The 24,511-nt window shown below is 40.4% G+C and overlaps 1 protein-coding gene across 1 annotated transcript in view; it reads right to left on the bottom strand.

The window, feature by feature from the left end:
* Window positions 1-24,511, bottom strand: part of ANO2 (anoctamin 2) — a 94,068-nt gene that overhangs the window by 52,073 nt on the left and 17,484 nt on the right. The window contains exons 8-11 of the mRNA XM_027901294.1: window positions 19,766-19,900; window positions 18,293-18,453; window positions 14,611-14,693; window positions 7,998-8,081 (exon numbers count right to left, since the gene is read on the bottom strand). Coding sequence (XP_027757095.1) covers window positions 7,998-8,081; window positions 14,611-14,693; window positions 18,293-18,453; window positions 19,766-19,900 — 463 coding nt within the window. The remainder of the gene's footprint in view (window positions 1-7,997; window positions 8,082-14,610; window positions 14,694-18,292; window positions 18,454-19,765; window positions 19,901-24,511) is intronic.

Below are 24,511 nucleotides of genomic sequence, written 5' to 3'. Positions count from 1 at the left end.
CTACACAGTGAACACTACCAGCATGTCTCTCGTTCAGATATATCTGACACATTTCAGAGCACAGCACCCCTGCTTCTGTTAAACTGAACCACAGAAGAGGCAGCTCACTGGTTCTGATGTGAGTCCCACGTCTCATCCCCCTCCTTGGCACCTTAATTTAAGGGTGAACAATCTAATCAAAATTCTGCAAGGTCTTCATCTACAGAAAAAGGAAAAACAAACAAACAAACAAACAAAAAACCAAACAAAAAACCCCAAACCAAACCAAAACAAAAAAAGGTTGTTTAACAGCCAAACTCTGCAGTTAGAAATTTAAGGCTTTCTAGGTCTTCTCCATAAGCACCTCTCTTGCTGACAATTTTTATTTTCCCATGTTTTTGGCCAGGCCAAACTTCAGCACCTCTAAGTACCAATCAGACATGACTCAAATTATATCTTCATTTGGGGGGATTGACCTGGGTTGACAAGCATTTCCAAATGTCTTCACAGAGCTATTTACATATCTATTAAACTCATTTCCTCCTGTGGCACTGGGTTTTCCACTGCTTTGTATCAACTGGACATGAGTGTAAGGAGAAAAATATTATGGAAATGGTACCATTCTGCATCTGTACTACCTGTGTACACTTGCAAAAAATAAAGGCAACAGAAAAGTGTGCTTCTAAGCCCTAGCCATCCACATAAACTCTTGTCCAATAGTTCAGAGAGTTTTCTTGAGAAAGACATCTTTTCTCTTAATGAATGTAAAATTTCACCAGTAACCTCCATTAAGAAGTCCACCAAGTTTAGAACTGTTTAGAACTCCACCAAGTTCCATTCAATAAAACCTTCAATATGCTCAGTGATAAAATTTCCCTCTTTGTTTAGAGCTTTCCAGCATTGTAATCTCCCACACAGCACTGTGCTAAGAAACCACAGTGCAAGAGGTGCATGATTGGAATTATTTATTATGGATGATTATTTATTAATGCATTATGGAATTGCATTATTTCTTCTTTTTTTGTTTTGTTTTGTTTTTTTTTTTTTTTTTGCATCTAGGCCCTGTGTCTGAACAAAGCTCCAGCAGCAAAGTGGAGAAACTTGCTGTAAACTTGGGACTCTCCACATTTGCAGTGTAGGCTTGCCAGGGTTCACTGTTAGAGACCCATCTGCCCAGCTGGATTTTATTTTGCTGGCCTGAAATTTCTACCTCTTCTGCTTTCACCAAAAGCCATGCAGGGATTTAAAGCACTCTCCTAACTGGGAAACTGTCAAGAATAAGACTCACCTGAGCTCTAAAGCTTTAGATCCACGCACATTTTTAAATTAAATAGATCGCCTGCAAAGTTTCCCCATATTCATCACATTAGCTTTCTGCAAGCAAAATATTCCCAACTCTATAATGCCTTTAAATCCCTCAAAAGATAGAGAGGAGGGGAAATACATGAAGTCTGTATGGACAAATCTAGCACAGAACCTTTTCCACTGCTGATACTTCAACTCATTTCTTCAGTGTGAATCAGCAGCTTAAACACATGGAAAGAGGAAACACAGAAAGAAAAAGAAGTCATGCCACACACTTACAAAGCCTCAGCTCACTACTCTCTCTTTTTCTTTTAAAATCAAATTCCAATCACGCATTTTTTCAGTCAGTTCTGGTGAACTGTATTGATTTATAACCTACTGGGTATGTGATATTCCCCCTGTGATACAACACTCAGTGGTTTTGCTGAAGTACACTACATTTCCCTTCCTTGGGAAATAAATTGTATCACTAAACAAAGACACCAGTCTAGATGGCATGGTTATTAATCTGCCTTTAGTGAGCACAAGTTACATTTTGTCCTATTTCTCAAGAACTTCTGCGAAAGCTCAAATTACATTTTCTTTCAAAATGTGCCTGTTGCGGTCAAACCAATTTGTCTGCAATTGTTTGAATAATTTCTTTCCTGAATTTCACAGAATTGCACAACAGGGGTTGGAAGGGACTCGTGGAGATCATCTTAGTCCAATACCCTGCTTGAAGGTTAATTTTTAAAGACCTCTTAGAAACGTCAGAAAAAAAGTATGAACATTTTCAAAAAGGTATTTAAGCTGTTTCAAGGAGTGAGGTTCGACCTATTTTTCAGGCAATTAATCTCAGTAAGAAAACCAAGTACAGGACGGGAAAATCAGGTCCAAAATAAACAAAACAGCATGAAACACTCTGCCCATTATGTTGTCTATGCTTTCTCTAAGTCAGTGTAATTTGTTATGCAGCAAAGGATGGCAACTGCCCTCTATGGGTTAGGGAAGATTCAGGACACGGGCAAAGAACCCTCCCATTTTAAACCCATCTTGACGATCTTAACTGTGGTTTTGTAGGGATAGGGGTTGGAGGAAAGGGGGTTATACAGACTTCAGTGCCCTTAAGGTGGTTATCTTAAACATGAGGCTGATTTTAGTTTTAATATTTTAGCTGAGTTTGACAATTGGGCCAAAAATAGCTGTAAACTTTTGACCTTGGAGATAAATAGCATGAAATTTACCCTACAAATGTGCTCAAGAGAAGGTAAAAAATATACTCCAAGATACAGGAGTTTGTCACCAGCACACAGGGGAGGGAGAATGCTCTAGTTTCTCTTTCTAGTTTTCCTTAAGTTGAAGTATCTGCATTAAATTAAACCCCAGCGGACTTCTAGAGATTTATTTTTCAACCTGGGGCTCTGCTCTAGCCCTCTAGCCTGGTATATCAGTCTTTGACTGGGTACAGTGTGATGGTAAATCATCTGCAGTAACTGCAGACTTTATAAGGACTTAGAGTTGATTACTTAGTCAGGCAGAACTCACATTAATCCCAAGTCCTGATGAACAGGACCTGCAGGAATGAGTCTTTCCATTCAGTTTGATAGGAAAGAGACCTGCATCGCCCTTAATGTCGTCAATAAGAAGCTTAGGCCCCGATTCAGAAAAGAAACATTTAATTGTGTCTGTATTCAGGACGCTGAACATGTGCTTGACTTCAATCATATGCCTGGGTGGGAGTTACAAGAGTAAATAACTCAAGCTATAGTACCAGCCCAGCAAGAATGCTTCCTGGAGCCAAAATCTTTAAAAGTAACACAAATATGACCAAAAAGCAGCATCCCTGCCTTCTCTTGTTTCTACACTCAAAGATGTCTTCTGACAAAGATAACTGTTATATTTATATACATATATATGTGTGTGTGTATTTTGGCAGAAAGAATCTCACAAGAATAAGGCACCTTTTTCTTAAACTCCTGGCTCTCATCTGCACTGTCCAGTCTCCATCAGTGGAGTTAAAAAACATCCAGTGTTCCTAGTTAAACATCATTTTGATGACTAGACAAAAAAAAAAGTTATTATTTATTCCTTTAAAAAAGCTAAGCAGCAATTTCATTGATCTATGACTTTGAAGAAGAGGAATGGGAGGTGGAGGAACAGGTTGATGTTATCTCTAGTTGATCTCTATCATCTCCATAAGGACACTGACAACAGAAGGGCCTTGGACAACAAAAGGAAAACTCCTTTCAGGAGAACAGACTACTGAAAAGGCCCTTTGGTGTCTCTAGAGAGAAAGCTGAAGCAGGGCCAGGAATGTGCCCTGGCAGCAAAGGCCATCAGCACCCTGGGATGCATTAATTAACCAGTGGATCCAGAGAAGAGATCACCTTTTCAGCACTCACCAGCCTGCTACTAAAATATTGTGCTCAGTTTTGGGTACTCCAGTTGAAAAAATAAATGCCACTACTCTGAGCCAAGGACAGAGCCCTGGAGCACTTGCCCAGGGAAGGGGAACAAGGCTTGTTCAAGGTGTTTAAGGAGCTCATCAAGAAGACAGAGCCAGGCTCTCCACAGTGGTCCATGCTGGGACTAAGAGAGACAATGGTCATAAATTGAAAGCAGAGAGGATCTGGTTGGGTGGAATGAGAAGCCTTCACACCACGAGGACAGTCAGGCAGTATTTGGGAAGGTGTTACCATCTCCATCCTTGGAGGTTTTCTACACCCAACTGGACAAAATCCCGAGTAACCTGGTTTGGTATCACACCTGACACTCCTTTGGATAGGATAGTCCTTTGGACTAGAGAAAATCCTGAAAGCCTTCCCAACTTGAATTATTCTACTATGCTATATTTCTAAGCATTTTTCTTTCATCTTATCAAGAGCACAGAAAGAGGTATCTCCTTCTGAAGGCTGACAGGAGTATAGTCATAAATACGGGAACACAGCACAATTTAAAATTAATTAATGGAAAGACAGGATGCCAGATTCTATTATTCCCAGGGTTGGCTCCAAGTAAGGACATGAGCCAAGAGAGAAGCCTCTATAAAGAAAATTTTTCCTTGAGAAATATGTAGAATGAGTTATTCATTTTCCTGCCAAACAGGAAAGATAAGAACATATATATATATATATGATGTTGCATCATGTTTGCCAGATCAGCTGGATACTTAATGAAAAAGAGTCAGGGCCTGATCCACTTCTCCCAGAAACAACTGGAAGCTTTCTTTCCATCAGCTCCAGTGAGAGTTGGATCTAGCCCCATCTGCATGTTTTCAGGCACAAGACCAATTTTCATTTCCTGGCCTGTGTGTAATTCCATTGAGGATGCCACTATTGCAGAGAGAAAACAACTTATCACAAGATTATAAGTATCCAACACCTTCTTAGTTACCATTGTGCAGATATAGTAACTTTACCCTATTCATTATTTCTGTCAAGACCTTCAGTGTTACAGTGCAGTAAACAAGAACAACAAAATACATTAATTGCTGCATTCCAAAGTTTGCATCTGCTGTATTTTCATGAATGTGTTATCAGACACACACACAATGCAGGTATAAGCCCTCATCTCCGCTGCAGGATGTCTTTTAATGTACCTTAATCACAAAGCAAGCCTTTACATCACAGAATCATAGAGTGGTTTGGGTTGGAAGGGAGTTTAAAGATCATTTCATGCCAACCCCCCCCCCACTGCCACGGGCAGGGACACCTTCCACCAGCCCAGGTTGCTCAGAGCCCCATCCAACCTGGCCTGGGACACTGCCAGGGATGGGGCAGCCACAGCTTCTCTGGGCAACCTGTGCCAGGGCCTGCCCACCCTCCCAGGGAAGGATTTCTCCCTGATATCCAACCTAAACCTGCTCTCTGTCAGTTTGAAGCCATTGCCCATGTCCTGTCACTACAAGTTCTTGTAAATAGAAGATGACCACAAAGAATTAAATAGTCCTGCTGTCTACGAGTCAGATCATTACAGGTTTCTTGAATCAGTCCCTTAGAACTTGCCATTTTTTAAAATGAATGTTTCAATTCATAAGGACTGTCTTTTTATCAATCTTCTACTTGACCTCAGACATGTTTCAACTCCTTTAGCTTTAAATCAATTATCTTCTGAAACAGTAGAACCCGAGGGTGTTATTGTCAGAGTAACTTCACACCAATCTTTTGTGAAGTGCTTTGAGCCCTCACAGGTTCTTTACCACTCTCCAAATAACCAATAAATTATTTATTAAAACAGCCTGAACCACACAGGGCGGTGTAGGCTGAATTTTTTTCTTTGCTTATTGCACACTAAGTAGTATTTTGTATGAGAGCTGTGTTCCAGAACACAAACCCCATTGGGCAAGTAATGCATTAGATGTGTCATACTTTCTATCAGCAGTCTCATCAAGCTGATGTGGAATTTGCTGCCTGGGCACAGTGACTCATATGTTTACTGGTCCTGACAGGTGCTGGGGCATCTTCCACACTCATTAAAGTTAATGACTTCAACAGCAGATAGGGGAAAACTATATGCTGAAGTAGGTTTCCTCTCAACAGGTATTCCCAAGTTATCATTTAAGAGAGCATGTAAGTGGTGTCGATTTTCTTCTGCAATCACAAAACCAGCCTATAACCAAACCCCTTACTCTTCATTGCAAATTAGCAAATTAGCTTCACAGGAATTTCCTGTAGGAATAATGCAAGGAAAAAAAAAAAAAAAAAGAAAGGCACCATGCACAGAGCTTTGCTTTACATAAAAGCTCAGCTTCTTGCCATAAAACCTGTCACATCCTCATTGGAACAGAGGAATTAACATTTACCGGAAACAAGCCAGTGATTTCATAGAAATATATGCCTTTAAGTAAGCTCAGAATCAGTATTCTCACAATAGCCACAGCTTTGGCATCATTTCTATCCCTGCAAGCCACAGCTGCTGAATTGGAGACTTCTGACTTCATATTTAATAAGCAATGAGGAGTTTTACAAAGCAGTGCCAGACCCTGTCCTTTGATATTAACACAGCATGCTACAGTTGTGGACCAGCCACACCAAAAAGATATGCCTTTGATTTACACTAGTTAGCTAACAACATTCAGGAGACAACTTCACAGAGACTCCTGCCATGACATTAGACTGTCAACCACGTTACGAGGAGATGGAGACCTCACAGGCATCTGTGTACTCACACAAACCCAAGAAATGAGGAGGATTGAATCTTTAACTACAGAGAGATCTCTGCTTTGATGCCTGTCCAACCACTAGATCTGCACTTTTGTTAGTCCTGTACCCTGGCTTCCACTCAACAAGAAATACCGACCCAGGGGCCTTGCAGAAACCTGTGCCTCACCATTAACCTGCCCCCCCAAAGCTCCTGAGCCAGTGGTCTTACAAAGAGTATGAAACCAAGCCATCTGAAGGAGGGGGAAAAGAAAAGATTTAAACCTCTCAAAAGAGGGTTGAGGAATTACTGCGGTTTTAAACACTCATCCCTTTTAATATCTAACTTCTGAGGGTCTCGCAGAGCAAAATGTAATGGTGCATCTCCACAGTTCATTAAATACAACAGCTCAGTTAAAGAACAGTTTTCTGTTTGCTCTTCAGCAGGTCCCACATGATCATTTCTTGCTCTTGTAATACCACAAGACATTGAGGTACGAACATATGAGCCACTCATCTCCCCAACCCCAAACCCACGTGTTGTGTGCCAGGCAGAATTACAACAGAATTAGTAAGCAGCATGTGGACTGCTAGAAACCTGCTGGGTTGTTTTTAGAATATATTTCGGTAATTTGGGGAACACTAATTCAAGATTTAAAAATCCAGCAATTTTTCCATCCACACTGGCACGGAAAGCAATGAAAGGAAAAAGTATTTCAGGAAAGCCTTTTCATCCTTAATGTCTGAAAGGAGTTATTCCTCTTTTTATAGTGCATTGTTATTGTTTTCCATATTTTTTACCCCCCACTTTTTTTTTTTTTTTTTTTGCTTGTTTTGGTTTTGTTTTACCTTAAATTAATTTCTAACTTACAATGTTGGGATTTCTGTGTCTCATATACTGGTTCTCAGTGTTAAAAAAAAATTAAACTGTTTTCTTCTACCTGGGAACAGAACATGGTATGGGAATACTTTGGCTTTGCTGGCACATGTGGAGTGCAGGGAATAAGCAATGGTTAACCAAACCAAATGGACCAAGGCTACAGAATTTGTGAATGCTTAGGAAATACACCTCAGTCAACAAGAGGGGATTGATTAAAAAAAAAAAAAGGGCTTTAAATACCCGCAAAAATCATAAACTCCCTTCAATCTAAAAATGACCTACCAATTATTATTTTTTCCATCTATCCTGGAAATGCTACCAAAGCTTCACAACTGTGTAATTGAGACATCAGTCTAAAGACACACCACTGTTACCTATGCAAATAAAATCACTGTAATAAAAGCCCAAAAAGCGGTGACATTCTAGGTCATTGCTGTAAGGATTCCTGCGGTGATTATCTTAGGAATCATTCACTACTCCAAAGATTAGATCCTGAACCACCTGTCAACTCTATTTCTATGCAAATTGCTTTACTTTGCAGAGCCAGCAAAAAAACTTGCAGACCTCAAAACTTGCACGACACCAGACCACCAGGCTGTTTAAGAGCACCAAAAAAAAGGGCACCTTTTGCAAACTATCAGACACAGACAAAAACATAATCACCACATAGCAAAACACAAATCCAACATAAATGAAAGGGGTAAGCTGCATCCTACCTCGTTTGGATTTTCTGTTGTGATGTTTTTATTTTTCAGCTTTTTCTGTAGCAGTTTGGTCTCATACTCTGGTCTGGGATGCTCCTGAAAAAAAAAAAAAAACAAACCAAACAACAACCAACCAAATAAGCAATCGTGTGATTATGATTAAGGGGAAAAAAAAACCCCAACAGTTATGGTCACTTATGAATAAGCCAAGACATCCAGAGGATTCAACCACAGCACCTTTTGGATTAAGGGGATCACCGCCTGGAGGTATCTGAATTCATTCAGAGCCTGAAATTTGGATTTGATGCCTCCCACAGAAAAAAAGCTATGGGTCGTATCATCCATTTTTATTACAATTAGAATATTTGCTTATCAGCCCTATCAAAAATTTTTGGCTTACTGGCCAAATGAATGAATCTGGTAGCCATGAAGAGACCAAAAACTCCTTTAAAGAAAATTATTTAATCCTCATGAGCAATAGAATGAGGTCTACAAGGAACTTTGGAAGTTGTCCTCGAGGGATTTTCTGTATCTGTAACATCTTCACTGCTTCAGACACAACCTCCACCATTCTCTGTTAATTCAGCAGTCCCGGTTCCAGCAACAATCCAGCTGATGGGATATCCAGGGATTCATCTTCTGGGATGTTACCCGGGTTTAGGGTGGGTACCTTTTATGAATAGGTCTCTCCACACTGAAGATGGGTTTCTCACTTTCTAAACAAATTGGTGGAAGTGTTTAAAGATCCTGCAGTCCACACCTGTATCTTGATGTTCTGTAAGTTTTCGCCACCTTGTTGATCTGCATTATTTTGTATCTCGCTCCCGTAGCCAAGGCACAGGGGTCAGATGCAAGAAACATCTTTAGACTGAAGAGATCAAATGGCACTATGGGAGCACCTGGAGGTCTGAATTGGCTTTCTTCTTTTTTTCATCTTACTTTCTGGTAAGCAAAGCATTCTGAGCCACCAGGGGCAACTTTTAGAGGTCAGAACAACTTCTGAAAACTGACTCGAATGGAAACAGGGTGAGAAGACAAACGCCAAGCAGAACATTGTACTGCTTACATTACTGTAACTTGCTTTTTGCAATTGACAGTTTTGCTTTGAGTGCATATTCTGCTCAAATTTGGGCAAGTTATGTTTAGCTTTCTTGGTTAGAGATGTCAATATCCTTTTAAACTGCATTTCATACACCTACATCTGGATTGGAAAATTAGTTTATCTGTCTTCGCTGAATCTGCCAAGTCATCTTACCCTTGACTGAGCAGACCACAGAGTTTCCTGGAATGCAAGTTTCTACATATTCCTTTTATGAGTATTTTGCACAACATATTTCTTTACAGTCCAGACTCAGAGATATTTGACCCACACATACATGGATGTGGAGGGACAATTCCACTCAGCTGTGAAAAAGAGCATGGTTCAGAATCAATTCTTTGTCTGAAAATGGGAAGAGTTCTACACTTAATAAGCTAGAAATAGTTGTGATGGCTTCAAGAAGGCCAAATGTCCATGTAGGGATAAATCTGAATCCCACGATGCTGGAAGCTTGCCAGGACAGCTGCCAGACACTTATTGAAAGCCATGTGAGCCAAGGTACTGTGAGGCCAAATGAGTGCTCAGAGTAGAAAAACTGTAATTCCCATTCTGAAAACAAAGAGCCAAATCATGAAATTTTTACTCAGGCTAACCTCAGATTGACGTCAGGGGGAACTTTCCCTGAGAATGGTCTCCAGGATTTGCCTCAAACATCCACGTGTGCATCCAGTGCACATTGCAAATTCTGGCTGCACAGGTAACGATCCAGTTTGATAAGGATATAAAATGTGAACTGACCTCTCCTTAATTTCTTTTTGATTTAGGAAGAAAGGGATAACAGAATTTTACAAAGCACATGTGACAAATACATTGGATTTATAAGAAGAAAAAAAAAAGATAAAACCTTAGAAACTATTCCAGATTGACAGACTAAAGGAGTTACCATAAAAACAAATGCAAAATTAAAACAAGAGCTTGAATAAGGCCTCTTAACACTATCACAAGTTTAGGGATGTTAAAAGACAAAAGGCACGGAGCAAGGACACAGGAACTCAGCTACCAAAGATATTTTAAAGCAACATAAAACTGAAGGAGCTAAAAGAAACTATATACATTGAAATGAATTTGTTAGTATACCAGGGCTATCCTAGGATCATTAAATAATTAGTGTTAATAGGAATTTAATGAAGGTGAGAGAAGATTCACTGGAAAGAGTGATTAAACCCAAGGAAAGATAGTAAAAAAAAGAATACAAGGAGTTCAAAAATATTTGGAAATGTGGACCTAACAGGAAAATCAGAGCAGGTAAGGGAAAAATGTGAGAGAATGCATCTGGGGAAAATAATCCAAAGTAAAGATCTCATTGGCAAAAGAAACCAAAGGATGTAGAGAGGATGAAAGGAGAGATTTGAGACAAGACAAAATATTGTAGCCACAAATTCCCCTTTTAATATTACTGACCATTTTTTCCCCAAGAGGGCTACGCAGTTATTTTATTTTTTAAGCAAACAAAAATGTCTTCCAGGTTTAGTAGATACTATAAAAACCTCGAAAAAGAGTCTGCTCCTGCAGTTTGCAAAGTGGAAGAAAAGGTGAAAACACCAAACTCATCAGATCACAATGAATTTTGAGAGAACAGTAGAGAAGATCAATTTAAACCAAGATAGAGTTAGGAGAGAATGGGATGGATGTGTAAACTTATTTAATGTCACAAAGTCAGCTGGCTATTTAATTCTGTCTTACCCAATCTACCTTCCTTATTACTTTCTCTTAACTCAGTTGTAATCTACAGTGATCTTAAAGGAAGAATGAGACTTTGGGAATTACTTTGAAAAGGAAAAAAAAATACAAACCAAACCAACCAAACAAAATAAAAAAAACCAGAGCTTGTAAACATTTTACAGAGCACAGGATTTTAACTTGAAATTATATCTTACCAAAAATGTTTTTAATGAAGATAGACATCAAAGCCCCTCCTTGTTATAATAAAACTTTATGACAGCCTGACTATTTGAACAAAACCGAGCAATGAGTGGAGACTCCTTGGCATTTCAGTTAGTGCAGACTTTCTGTCCCTTTGACTTCCAAGTCCTGCTCCAAATTCTAAAATTTCATCTTTTCTAGCTGCATTTCTATTTCAGTTTACACAGCAAAAAAAAAGAGGTAAAATCTCTTCTAGCAAAAAAAAAAAAAAAAACCAAACCAAAAAACAAACAAAACCAAACAAACAAACACACAAAAAAAACTAAAGCAGGAATATCCCAGGTCCTAGAAATTCAGTTTCTGAAGATTCATGGGAAGGCAATAGTTTCTACTGCCCACATCATTAATTAGAGTACCTCTGTACTTCTTCACAAGCAGCAGAGTGGGATTTTCCCACCTCCACCCCTGCTTTATCCGTGGCCATATCCCTTATTGCACAACCTGAACCACCAACAAATGCACCACCTGTTTGATGCGGTTGCACAGTCACGTCGAGGGGGAGAATTTTGGGAAGAATTCCTTCATGGAAAGGGTTGTCTGGCACTGGAATGGGCTGACAAAGGGAGGTGTCCAAGAAACAACCTGGACATGGCACTCGGTCTGGTTGAGAGGGTGGGGATTGGCCACAGGTTGGACTCAATGATCTTGGATGTCTTTTCCAACCTTAAGGATTCTGTGATTTTGTGAGTGTTTATGTATTTCCAAGGCTTTGTCTGTTGCCATGGTTCTGGTCTGTGTGTGCTGTTTTTATTTTTTATTTTTCCTTTTCCTCTGCCATTTATTTATCAGTTCCTCAATGGCTTTTCAACACAACTATCTGTTTTGCAGTTTGTACCCAATTCTTCCCATTATTTTGGTGGTTTTCAGACATATGAACACAAATGCTCTAAGCCTGTACTGCTGCCAGCTGCAAATATGCATGAAAGCCTTGGGGAGTCTGCTTTCTCAGACTGCCATTGCCAAGATATTTGCAAATAAAGGGACTAAATTAATCTCTCGTGTGACTCCTTCGAAGCAAAAGATTTGGCCCAGTGTGTTTAAAGAAAGTAACTCACTGAACACTTTATAGTCAAGAGTGCACAAAAATTACACTGAAGGCATTTACTTCAATTTATCTCAATAAGATTATTCTCACAAAATACTTCTCAGCTCTTCAATTTTTATCGTTGTTTTCCTCCGTGCTTTGGTTCTGTAACTTCCCTTCCTGAAGAAACTGATGACACATAACTTAAACCCATTTGGTCTGAAAACTCTTAAACCTCCTGAACTTCTTCCTTGTCCCTTTCTTGCTCTGCTAAGTGATCCTGTGCATTCCACTTCTTGGTTGGATGGGGCTCTGAGCAATCTGGGATGATGGAAGGTGTCCCTGCTCATGGCAGAGGGGTTGGAATGAGATGATCTTTAAAGTCCCTTCCAACCCAAACCACTCTATGATTCCATGTTTTTATGAAAACATTTAGGAATCAAGACTGAAAGAGCAGAGGCTGGCTCATCTAAAAAAACAAACAAGCAGGGTGACAGAGAGATATGATATTGTGCTGGTTTGTTGAAAAGAGGACAGAAGTATTCCTTCCCTTTATCTTTAAAGGATGAAAAAAAAAAGGAGAAAAAAATTAACATGTAGTAAGGAGATTTAAAAAAAAAAAAAAAAAAACACTAGGAAAATCTTATTAGCAGTACAGATAGAAAAGCATTAGAATAGATTACCCAGGGAGGAATTGAAATCTCCAATGCTGGATTTATCTAAGTACAAATTAGACAAACATCTCTTCATAATGACTTAAGTAGAGTGGATCCTACCATGCACAAGGGATGGCCCCTTAAGGTCCATTCCAGTCTTATTTTTATGATTCTACTTTCCTAAATCTTCAGCTTGTGCTGAGGTTTGTCTGGCACTCCTTCACTTGTCATAAACAAAGGATTCTTGTTGATCCCACAGTTCCTGTCCACAAACTTTTACCAATTCAAGCCTCTTCATCACAGGACCTTACAAATCCATGGATTCTTTCAGAACATTCTGCAAATATTAAGCTAGACCTTAAGATTTTGTAGTGCAAGTTGAAATTCAGTAAAATCTGGCTGGTTCATCAACTACCCTGCAGAGCCAAGAGTTTACTCTCCAGCCTCTCCTTTTGCAATGGAATTGGTACAGAACTGCTGCTCTCCCAGGGAGATTCCAAGTGGGACAAGCGGAAATTTCTGATGTGCTGATGCACTGGGCTTGCATCAGAACTCCTAGACTAGGAGTAATGGGTTATACTGTGAGCATCACCCATGTCATAACTGGAGAGAGAGCAGTGAAAAAGCTGAGAAACCAGGTGAAAAATAGAGGAGGTTGTAGTCAAGTCAGCAGTGAAATTTTTGGGAATATTTGGGAGGTCTCCCATACGTTAAAGACGTTGCTGTGTGATGGGATAGTGATGGAATAAGAGGGATACTGGAGTCTGCTCTTTGTTCTCAGGGTTATCTTATCATTTTGTCCAATTATCTAGGGAATAGGCAAAAGTGGAATGATATTATCCCCATTCTGCATCATGAAGTTCAGGATGTCAGCTCACTTTCCTTCTGTGTTATTTGCACTCTACACCCTCTGAGAGCTGAGCTCAAGCAGCAGGGCTGAAGGTTTGTTTGTGGGCTGTTGTTTTGCTGGAACACCAAGAGAAGAAATGGATGCAAAACCTCCCATCATATCAAGGTAGGCCTGCAATTACCTTCCAGGAACTGGAGCACGTTTTATTGAGTCAATGAAGAGAGCAAGGCACACTTAGTTGTTCCAGACAGGGAGCTGGCTCACCACAAACCATAAAAGAATCTAATTTCTGCAGTTCTGAATTTCTAACTATGACCCTGTCTTTAGAGACATCTCAGCATCTATTGGCAGGGGAAGGTCCAAAGTCTACCTGTTCTCAGTTTGATATTCATGGCTACCAACTGTACTCTCTTTGGTCAGGAAGGAATCCTTAGGTGAGAGGCAGTTCAGCATTTAAACAAAGGCACTAAAACAGACCCATGTCTAAGAACAGAACTAAAACCAAAATCAGGGACGTTGTAAATGCCAACAAGCAAGTACATCTCACTTTTCAGTCAGTTCAGGCACAGCTGGAATCCCCATGGCTCATTGAAAAGCACTTTCTGAAGAAACCAGCCCCATTTATTGCTTTGAAACAGCTCTGCTGATGAGCACCTGGAGCTCAAAATGGCACAGATGCCACACAGACCTGGGTGCAAATATTGCTTATGTGACCTGAGTTTTAGTCATACATAATGAAGTAACATCCACATGACAAGGTATTTATCCTGTGCCATCCTGTTGCTGCACACTGTGCACTGGCACATGGGCATTGTCAGCTAAATATGACCTGCTGGGAACTTATAATCCTTTTCAGCATTAATTATTAAAATTGGAGTGCTGACTAGTAAGATAGAGGTGATGATTTCTTAAACGACACTTTGGTGCTCAAAACTGTATCAGTTGCAGTCCTTTAGAAAAACACGGCTATGAACTGCACTGGACTGGAAAACACTTATTAGAAACCTATGGAGACACATATACAAATAAAGGATAATTTATACAGTAAATTAACACACAGAGAGGAAACTTACTTCTTCTTCCTCCAGTCCAGTCAGATCCCAGAAGTAACTCAACCTCATCTGCAAACGCTTCCATTGTTCAAGGAACATAGTAGCTTAAAAATAAAAAAAAATAAAACCATTTTAGAAAGATGTAGAAAAATATCTTATTTTGAAATATATTATGGTGCTAGAGTTGAGTGTTTTTGTCCTGCATGGACATGTGATTTTTTTCTAAAGGACTGGCGACTGGTTCAGCCTCCTGCTTCTCCTTTTTATTAATATGAAGGAACAGATGTTTTACTGTTGTCTCATATTTACAGTCTCCTGACTTTCCTCTCATAATTGCTGTTTCCTCTAGACAGCCCTTTGTCTCACTGCTCATGATTTATGAACTTACAGGTTTATTAGAAATAGCACTTCTGACTCTTGACTTGCTGGCACCATTTTCAGATAAGGATGTCAAAACTAAACCAGGACTTGCCAACTGAAAACACCCACTATGCTGATAAAAACCAAACCCTCAGACAACTGTGGGCACAATTTTCCATTGAAGTGTGTATCACTTCACCTTTTCAGTTGGTGAAAAGGGTATTGTAAAAACACTGTTTGATCACAGCAGTATTTATGTGACTTTGAACGAATTTTAGGTGGCCCCACAAGACATACAACAATGGAGAGTTAAATCCAGCTTCCTTGGACTTCATCTACACTGTAAGACAACAGTGTGAAAAGTTAAAACACTAGCAGAATAACCTGGATTTTACAAGTCACAATCTGTTCCAACAGTTAGATGCAAATATTTTCTGCACAGGTATCCTCCCATCGTGTAAGAAATAAATATCATTTAAAGACAGGACTGAAAGCAAACCAAGACATTAAGCAACTAGGCTCCTATCTGTGCTCCTTCCTTACAGAGGAGAGAACGTATAAAAGCTATATTTAGCATGGTTCGAAAACTCAGGGGTTTTTAGATATCCTAAATACAAAAACATTTGGTTAGTTTATAGGGTGCTATTACTCATTCCATTTTTTCCTGTTATACAAAAAGTCAGTTCCACATTTAGCTCTGTAAGAACTTCCTTGGCTTGATGCAGCAGCTGCTCTGAAATCAGCAAGTTTGCACCGACTTGCACTGGCAGAGAAACTAAACTGTAAGAGAGTAGGTTTAGATTAGAAATTAGGAAGAAATCCCTAACTGTGAGGGTGGGCAGGCCCTGGCACAGGTTGCCCAGAGAAGCTGTGGCTGCCCCATCCCTGGCAGTGTCCAAGGCCAGGTTGGATGGGGCTCTGAGCAACCTGGGCTGGTGGAAGGTGTCCCTGCCCATGGCAGGGGGTTGGAAATGGGAGATCTTTAAGGTCCTAATCACATTCTGTGATCCTGTGAAACTGTCCTAATAAACGTACCTGGCAGCTGAAATTTGTCATCCCAGAACACCAGTGACACTCAGCACAATCAGCCAGGCATTACTCTCTCATTTTGTGAATATGGTCACTCACAAGCAGGACTGCTGGAATCACAGGGACACTTTATGAGGTATCAGCAGCAGCTGATAAAAGCTGATCTCTAGCTGATCACAGCGAGCCATCTGCCCTTTAAAGGATGGGAGAAGACAAGCAGGATGAACACATTTCTGTGTCCAACAGCATGGTGAAATGAAGGCAGCCCAGACGACCACACTCAGCTCTTTGCAGAGTACAACTGTAACCAGGGTGTGAATGAGCAATGCTTTCAGCAGACTGAGGTCTAGATATCACCAGTAGAGTCTTCTAGCAGCAAGGCACCAAAATTTGGTGTAATCTAATACTTAAGAGGCAAGCTGGGCAGAGTTAGTAAAGGCTACTTTCTTTCCCTTTGCTGTTCTTTGTACATGCCAGCTGTATTTTCGTGCACTGACAAGCTCAGTCATCACAGTCCCAAGAACAGACTTTTCCAATCTGTGGGAAACATTTTTTTGGAGGCAGGCTGCAGCTCAGAACGAATTTTGTTATTCTTACATGCCTTTTTTTTTTTTTTTTTAAAGCAGTGCATATGGAACTTTTTGTCCTTTTCTGTTCCATAACAGATTCTCCTAATTTGTCTTAGTGCAAGGATATATCAACATTTTCCTTTGCACGATGCATTGCTGATACTAAACCACAATTGCTCTGGATGAGGCTGTGTGGAAATGGTCATTTGCATGGGGGCAAGTTTACAGGACAGATTCTCTGTCAGGAAAATGCTATTTACCTATGGAAGACTAAATGAACTGTCCTGCACACAGGTGCTGTCTAAACAGCTGCACTGAAACTTGGACAAGGCAGTGTAAGCTGTGACGCTTTATCTGCCAGTCCACCCTGCAACTGGCAGCAATCTGAAACAGGAAAAGAAGTCATTGTGAGAGACTATAAATTCATCCTATTTTTCCGTTTCTCAGTCACAGTTCTTACATATTCCCTATTTTCTGCTCTAGGGTTTCCAGGAACTGGTAAATAAACACTTCTTCCTTCCATGACGTGTTCTGTCTGCGAGTTCCTTAAAAAACCCTGTGCTGTGCTGACCCAACACCAAGCCTCCAATCCCTCCCTTTCTAAAACAAGCTGTACAATTTTAATGGGGTTGCAAAGCACAACACACTGATTGCTGAGGAGTGGCCATAATACAATAACATGTTTGCTCCGCTTCATATCAAGAATGAAAATTACTTTTGGGGAGCAACGCATAGGGAAATAAAAAAATCATTTTACAGTAGCTATAACACCTTTAACTTTCACAATAAAGAAGATCTAGAGTATATGAAGGCATAACACCAGCAATAATTCATGCAAGTACAGTACACACACTTTTCAGGGCAGAGCTGAGGCCAGAAACAATAAGAATAATACTCAAAGTATTCATTTGTGTTCATAAAGTGTTTTGATATCCTCAGTGAGACAGGGATATTTGCCATTAAAGAAAACCAAGCTTGTTTAAATGGAATACTTTATGGAATCAATGGAATATGATAATAAAATTACAATAGTCCCATTGTTCTTCAAAGTCCATAAAGTTTTGATAAAATTATGTGACTAAGTTGTCCCACAAGGAAGTGCACTCTGTGCTTAAATTACACCCTTTCAGCTGCCTGCACCATACCAATCCTCAAATACATTCTGGCCCCAAATGCAGAAGGTGTCAAAAGGACTTCAAATGTCGACAGAGAAGGAAGGAGAGTGAACAAAGATGTGGCAAAGATTAGAAGTGCCATTAAAGGCACAATTTCCTCCACAGAGAAAATGGCCTCAAGCTGTGCCAGGGGCGGTTCAGGTTGGACATCAGGAAGAATTTCTTCACAGAAAAGGGAGTTGAGGCATTGGAAGGGGCTGCCCAAGGAGGTGGTGAAGTCCCCATCCCTGGAGGTGTTCAGGAGATGAAGTGGACGTGGCACTCAGTGCTCTGGGCTGGGTGACAAGGTGGGGATGGGTCACAGGTTGGACTCGATCACCCTGGAGGTCTTTTCCAACCTTGATCACTCAATGATTCTAAACAAGGCAGTAAGGAAGAAAGGACATATTTTTCCTCCCTGAACTACCCAGCTCCTCTCCATTTATTCCAAAGCTTGCTGCTGACAGCTTGCTCGCTGGCCTCCCCGGGGATTGCTTCCTAAAACACCCCATTCAATCTGACAGCACTTTCATTATCCTGTCCAGAGTCCCAAAATCGAGTGACACCATCAACATGGGCAGCAACACTCACCCCAGAGAGCCATGAAGATGGAGAAGAACACCGTGGCAGGGTTGTCAAACAGGTGGCTGGCTCGAGCAGTAGCACAAGCAGAGCTGAGGTTCCAGTAATCACAGAACTTGTCACACAGGGGGCACATGGTGAAGGCATTGCGTTGGTCACACATCTCTTTGCTGGGAATGACAATGCACAAAATCCTCTGAGTGTTACAGCTCAGGAAATAGAGATGTGCAGCAGTGACATGTGTGGCCTGCACTTGACAGAGGCTGTGTGTTTCTGCAAGGTTTATTTATACATATATGGCTTATTAATTATTATTTATATATTTATTATTATTATATATTTATTATTATTTATATATATGGCTTATATATAAGGCTTATGTATATATAGGTTTAATAATTTTAAAAATACTTTTAGGCACCTTACCAACAGAAAAACAGTGCAACACTCAACCAGACTCATTACTACCCTGTATTAGTGAATTAGGGAACCTCATCACTGAAGGCTGAGGTTACCATACTGAAAAAACCCCATTCAAACACAAAGCAGAATTTGCCATCTCTGAAGTCAGTTAAGTAGTTTGACACAGGTAAGATTTAAATTAATGAAAAAAGAACACTGAAGTGATCTTAAAGGAAAATTCAGTGCTCTTGAAAAAACATACATTAATATGGGGGCACAAAAAATGTAGGAGAAGAGACTTTTAAACAGGTTTTAAAATTTTAATGTAAGGTTGTTATTTTAATTCTTAGTCTTACTTGTTATGAATGTGTTCAGTTCCTAAAAATCTTTAAAAAAACATTATCGGTATTTCTTTAACAAGCCAAACCTTACTTCACAGTGCTGACTATGCTTCCAGTTTTTTCCATAAGGCTTGGATTGTGAAAGATGTTCATACCTGCACAGTCTCACTTAGGTGAACCAAGCAGTTCAAAGCTCAAGGATCATGAGCCAAGGAAAGACTTGCACCATTGCTTCAAGGAGAGCTGGCATACCCTGATTATGTTTATTCCTATAATGACCATCATTAAATAGCTTTTTACGTGACTTCAAATGAAAAAAAAAAAAAAACCAAAACTATTCAACTGTAGTATCAGTGTGTTTAATATTACATCATCAGAAATGCACACAGCTGTTTCCAGCCCTCATGTTGCCACAGTAATGATCTCTTCTATTTCAAAAGGCAGCAGAGGGTGCTGCAGATACATCTTAGCCGTAAATCTCATTAAAGTTGAAATGTTAGCACAGGCTTTCATGCAGACAAGCACAGCCCATCAAGATTCATAGAGATCAAGCTAAGAAAACAGACCCTGACTCAGATGTGGTGCAGTTCATCACTTACCTATCAGTAATCCTGTCCTACTGCAGTGATCCACTTTAAAAGCTGTCAGTTCATTTAAGCAACTGCAGGAACCCATCATGAGTGTGACCAGCAGTGCTGGTAATGCAATATCCTTGATTATGGATCACAGATAAACTTACCTAGGAATGTCACTTTCAATGGTTATGCATCCATACAGAAATACAATGATCCCAACTACCGAGGACGGAATGAGGAACTCTGTGTACAAGCCCAGCCAGGCAAAATAAAGTCCTATCTTCTCTCCAAAATACTTCCTTAAAAAAAAAAAAAAAAAGGCATGTGTCAAGGGTATAATTTTATAATTTTTAAATGTGTTTTACAGCTACTTAACAATCCCAGAAAGTTAAAATACTAATTGACAAAGACATAAATGAAAACCCTGAGTATCTTGAAGACAATATGACCAAATAAAAGAAGTGATTTATGCAGTTTGGGCTCCTCTGTTCTGAGGAGTTTAAGAAGTCCTGCATCATCCTCCTGAGCACATATTAAGTAGTTATCATTACAATACATACCTAACATGTGCTCAGGGAACACCATGGCTTTTGCACCTCTTAAATGAACTCAGTGAATGGTATAAAACACTGGAAGACACTTGACTCCTCAGAGGGGTCTGTAGATAACACAATTATTTTTTGCCTCCTGGATTCAATTGGTGAGAGTCATGGAAATGACCTCTATGGGTCATACTGACAACATCCTCTCATATCTTAAAAGATGATTAATCTTTTAAAGATGACTAATCTGTTAAAGAACAAAATTTTATTTGCACACCTAGCATTGGTTTTCCAGAAAGAATAGTTTTGTCCAGTTAGCAGCCTCTAGACATCTGTTTTGAACAAACAGTTCCTGCTCTGAGGTACAATCCTCTGTAGATGTTGATAAATAAGTGCTAGCACTCAGCCCATCATCTTCATGAATCACACTGCAGGAAATAAACTAAACATAGATGAGCCTCACTGATCACTCCAAAGGACTGTTGGGAGTGATTACAAATATTGCAGAACTCCAAGAGCTTCACAGAGCTGCAGAAGTCACCAGAATTCAGGTAAAACCCAACATGGTTGGAAACATTCCACAAGCCAGAGAGCAAGGTGGAGCAATGCTGGACAGAAAGCAGCCACACAGAGAGCACTCAGGGCATGGCATGACCTTTGAGTCAGTGAGACACATTCACACTGTGGTGGCAGCAAGAACTAAAAGAAATTCATTATATCCTGTGTAATAAGAGAAATAAAAGACTTGCTCCTTATAAAGGTTGAGCACAGCCCCACTTTGAGATTTAGTCTGATCTCACTCACACTGGGAAGGTTTTTCCCAAGTTTAGCACCCCAGATTTAAATTATTCCTAATGAAAATGTTTAAATGAGATTTTTGGAGGCCCAGGATTTCTTTTAACAGATATAATCCTATTCTGACAAAGCTTAATGGCAAACCTACACATCTACTGAGTTTGAGCTCCAGCCCTTTCAGCAGCGTAAGTCAAACTGAAATTTCCTACTCCAGGGTCTGAGGGTCAGGCTGCTCCTACCAGAGGAGAGACAGGGGCAGGACTGCAACCAAGGCAGAGAGCCAGGGGACAGCAAGACAAGAATCTACAGTCATTTCCAGCTCAGATGAAACGGATAAGGGAAACAACAGTGGGGGTTTTTATTACTACAGATCCTGCTGTTCTCACACCATCCCAGCTGCAACTAACTTCACAGCTCCAGGCTCTCACACAGAAAAGCTGGCAGTGCAGTCCTGCCTATTTTAGTGTTTCCTTTTAAGTTCCTGCATCTGCTTATGTCTAACCAAGTCTTATCCTTTCCCTTTGGAAAGGATAAATGCAATCACAAAAGGGAAAACACACCAAAACCACTTCAAGGTGATGCACAGACAACATTATCTTTGGTATAAGGGGATGCCAGGACTTGAGAACCAGCACAGAAATGAGGGAAACCTCGGGAACCTTCTGGGCAATAACTTAATTAGCTGTTTCAGGAAGACAACTCACACGAGTCAGGATGGGAATACTATTCTTTAAACAACTTATATCAGCTCAGCAGCTCCACATTTTCACATCACAGCATAGTTTGCAAGAACTTGGGACAACGGATCATCACATTTGGAGAGGATATAAAGAAATATGATATGATACAGTATATTTCATAAAATGAAAATCATTACTCTTGATTTGGTAAATATAAGCAGAATACTGTGAGACTGCCCTGTAACCTGGCACATGCCAGGTAATTTTTGAGGCAATTTTAGGAGGTGGTTTTTCTTTATATTCACAGTTTTGAGGGAGTTTTTAAGTATTTTCTTTATATAAAGGAGGAAATGACTGAAATACAGAAATAATAAGAAGGGCTGTAGCTTTGCTTCAATCCTGTATGATTCAACAAACAGCAGCAATGGCCTTGGAACAGCACAGGACAGAGGGAAACCCAGTTTGCTCTCAAGCTTCCTTTGGACTGAGGAGTGACACACATTGCATGTGACAGCAAGGCAAATATTACCCAGCACATCCCAACAACACAGAGCAAGGAGGAGGAGGAGAGGGAGATTATTCTGGTGATGTCTTCGTTACTGCTTCCTTGTCTGTACAGTTGGGCAGCATGCACAGCCAGCAAAGTGCTTCAAACAGGTCAAAGCAGACGTGAAAAATAGTCCACAATTTAAGCTGTCAAAATTGTCTGTTCTTGTGACAAAGGGACACAAATTGGCACAGAAAGTGTTCAGATCCCAGAAGCATTGAAGAGTAGCTGACCACGGTCATTGAAGCTGAAGTTTGTGGCTCATGAGGCTTCCCCTGGAATTTTTAAGCCTTCCAGTGATAAATGTGATCTGTAAACCTATAAAGCCAAGGGTTGCTGTTTGCACTCGTGCCAAAAGAAGTGAGAAGAGCTCAACAACGCTCTGGCAGTACAGAAAAAAGCAGTTGCCAAGAAGAAAACTGTACAGACTTAACTGTTTTGAAAAAGAAAAATAGTTGAGACTGGTGTGCCCAAGCTCTTTCCATCATTGTGCCAGAAAGGGAAATAAGCCATGGAGAAGCAATGGCAGTGCTTGGAAGCATAATGATAAACTTAAATATGAGTTTATCAAGCTATAAAAACACAGGATGTAGACATATTAATTCCTTTTTTTTGACACATCCCAAGAACTGTTTTCTAACTCTTATGAATAGGAGTCAAGGCTCTGCAAACACCTGTGACCACCCGTGCCAACATCTGCTGCAGCCACTGCTGCATTCTGTACTGAAGGATCAGGAAAAGAAAAGTGTTCTCCAATGGTAGAGAAAGACACTAGTCAAGAAAAGGAATTCTTACAAGTTTTTTGCGTATTTACACCAGGAACTTGGTGTGTTCTCTCATTTACATTGGGATAAAATAAGTCTGAATTTATGATACTCAAGGGATTATCCATGGTTTGTGCTGGCATGGGAAAAGAGGAGAGCTGAGACCAGAGTTTTGCCCTAACTCAGTAGATAACTAACTCACATCCAGCTCACACATATCCAGACAAAGCTAAGGACCAATCCTTTCCAAAGCACCTCATGGATACTGCAGAATGCCAGAGTGTGCCCTCAGCACTGCATGAGCTTTATTTCCACATTAGCTGAAATATCTCTTTAAATGCACCTGTGCCATGAGGACACCCAAGGCAAGGGGCAAATGGCTTTGATGAGGAATGTGCACTGCCAGGAGCAGCAGCCAAGGCTTTTGTTCTGGGCTGGCACAGCACAAGGTGAAATTTTGTGCCTTTCGCTTTGGAAAGCTTTCTGAAGTCTGGTTAAATGGCCACCTACCAAGCACTGAGCTCTCTTGAGTAAGAACCTTGTCTCCAAGGAAAGATTTGGCCAAATCACCCACAACGCCTGCAGCAGCTGAACTAGAGTTGCACTTGCAGCAAACTGTCAGAAACAACACGAAAATGCAACAACAGCAACAACAACCACCTGTAGGAAGTGTGTCCCCTCCCACAGCTGGAATAAGAAGCGTCGAGAAGACCACAGCAAAAATGTTTGCCCTGTTTCTTGTGCTCCACCCATACAACACTCAGACCAGACATCTGCAGTGCACTCCGGTCTGTCTGGTTGCAAAACCAACGTCAGAAAGAAGAACTGATTATAAAACCCTCCTTATTTGCACGTTGGTCACAAGCTGTGCAACTTTATAAATAGACCAAGGTTTGGGGAAAGGGGGGAAAAAAAGAGGGAAGGAGAAAAAAACAAACCACTTAGTTTTTGACTCTGTGAAAACAAGTGTGGGATACCTGGAATGTGAATAGAGCATGTGGTGCGTGACACACGCTGGAAAGAACTCTGGAGATGTTCAGGAACAAAGTTAAAAAAGCGAGGAGAAGACACTGTGAGTCACCTAACTGGGAAATCTGTTCAAAACTCCCCAGTTTTTTTAATTTCCATACCCAATTCTAGGCCAGCTGTTGTTTTATGTTTATGAACAGCTCCACCACCCCTTTGGTGAAGGGGTGTTTTATATGCAACAGTTTCTACGCAAGACTAAACTGATTTACAGCTACTCATTGGGTACGTTTCCCCCTTGCAAATGGTCCAGCAAGTCACACGTGTTACTTATGTCTTCAAAATAAACCCATTTGCACAAGATTCTGGTGTTTCTGCTGTTAGGAAGGACAAGAAAAGTATAAGTTTCATGTCAGGACACCACTACCATCAAGGCCAGTTTGAAAACACTCCTTCCCTCCCCAGCTTCCCTTTCTGACCCACAGCAAGACAGCTCCCAGTATAGGCCTGTGGAAAACTGGGAAAGAACCGTGGGGAAAATGGAAACCAGAAACACAACTGAGTTCTTTCAGGGGCCTTTGTCACTGGAAGAAAATCCCCCACTAAATTAAAGGTA

This window comes from Empidonax traillii, unplaced genomic scaffold, assembly GCF_003031625.1.
Source record: "Empidonax traillii isolate 1590-97213 ecotype Southwest subspecies unplaced genomic scaffold, ASM303162v1 scaffold770:size447908, whole genome shotgun sequence".
Taxonomy (NCBI): domain Eukaryota; kingdom Metazoa; phylum Chordata; class Aves; order Passeriformes; family Tyrannidae; genus Empidonax; species Empidonax traillii.
This window is presented reverse-complemented; position numbering and strand designations above follow the sequence as displayed.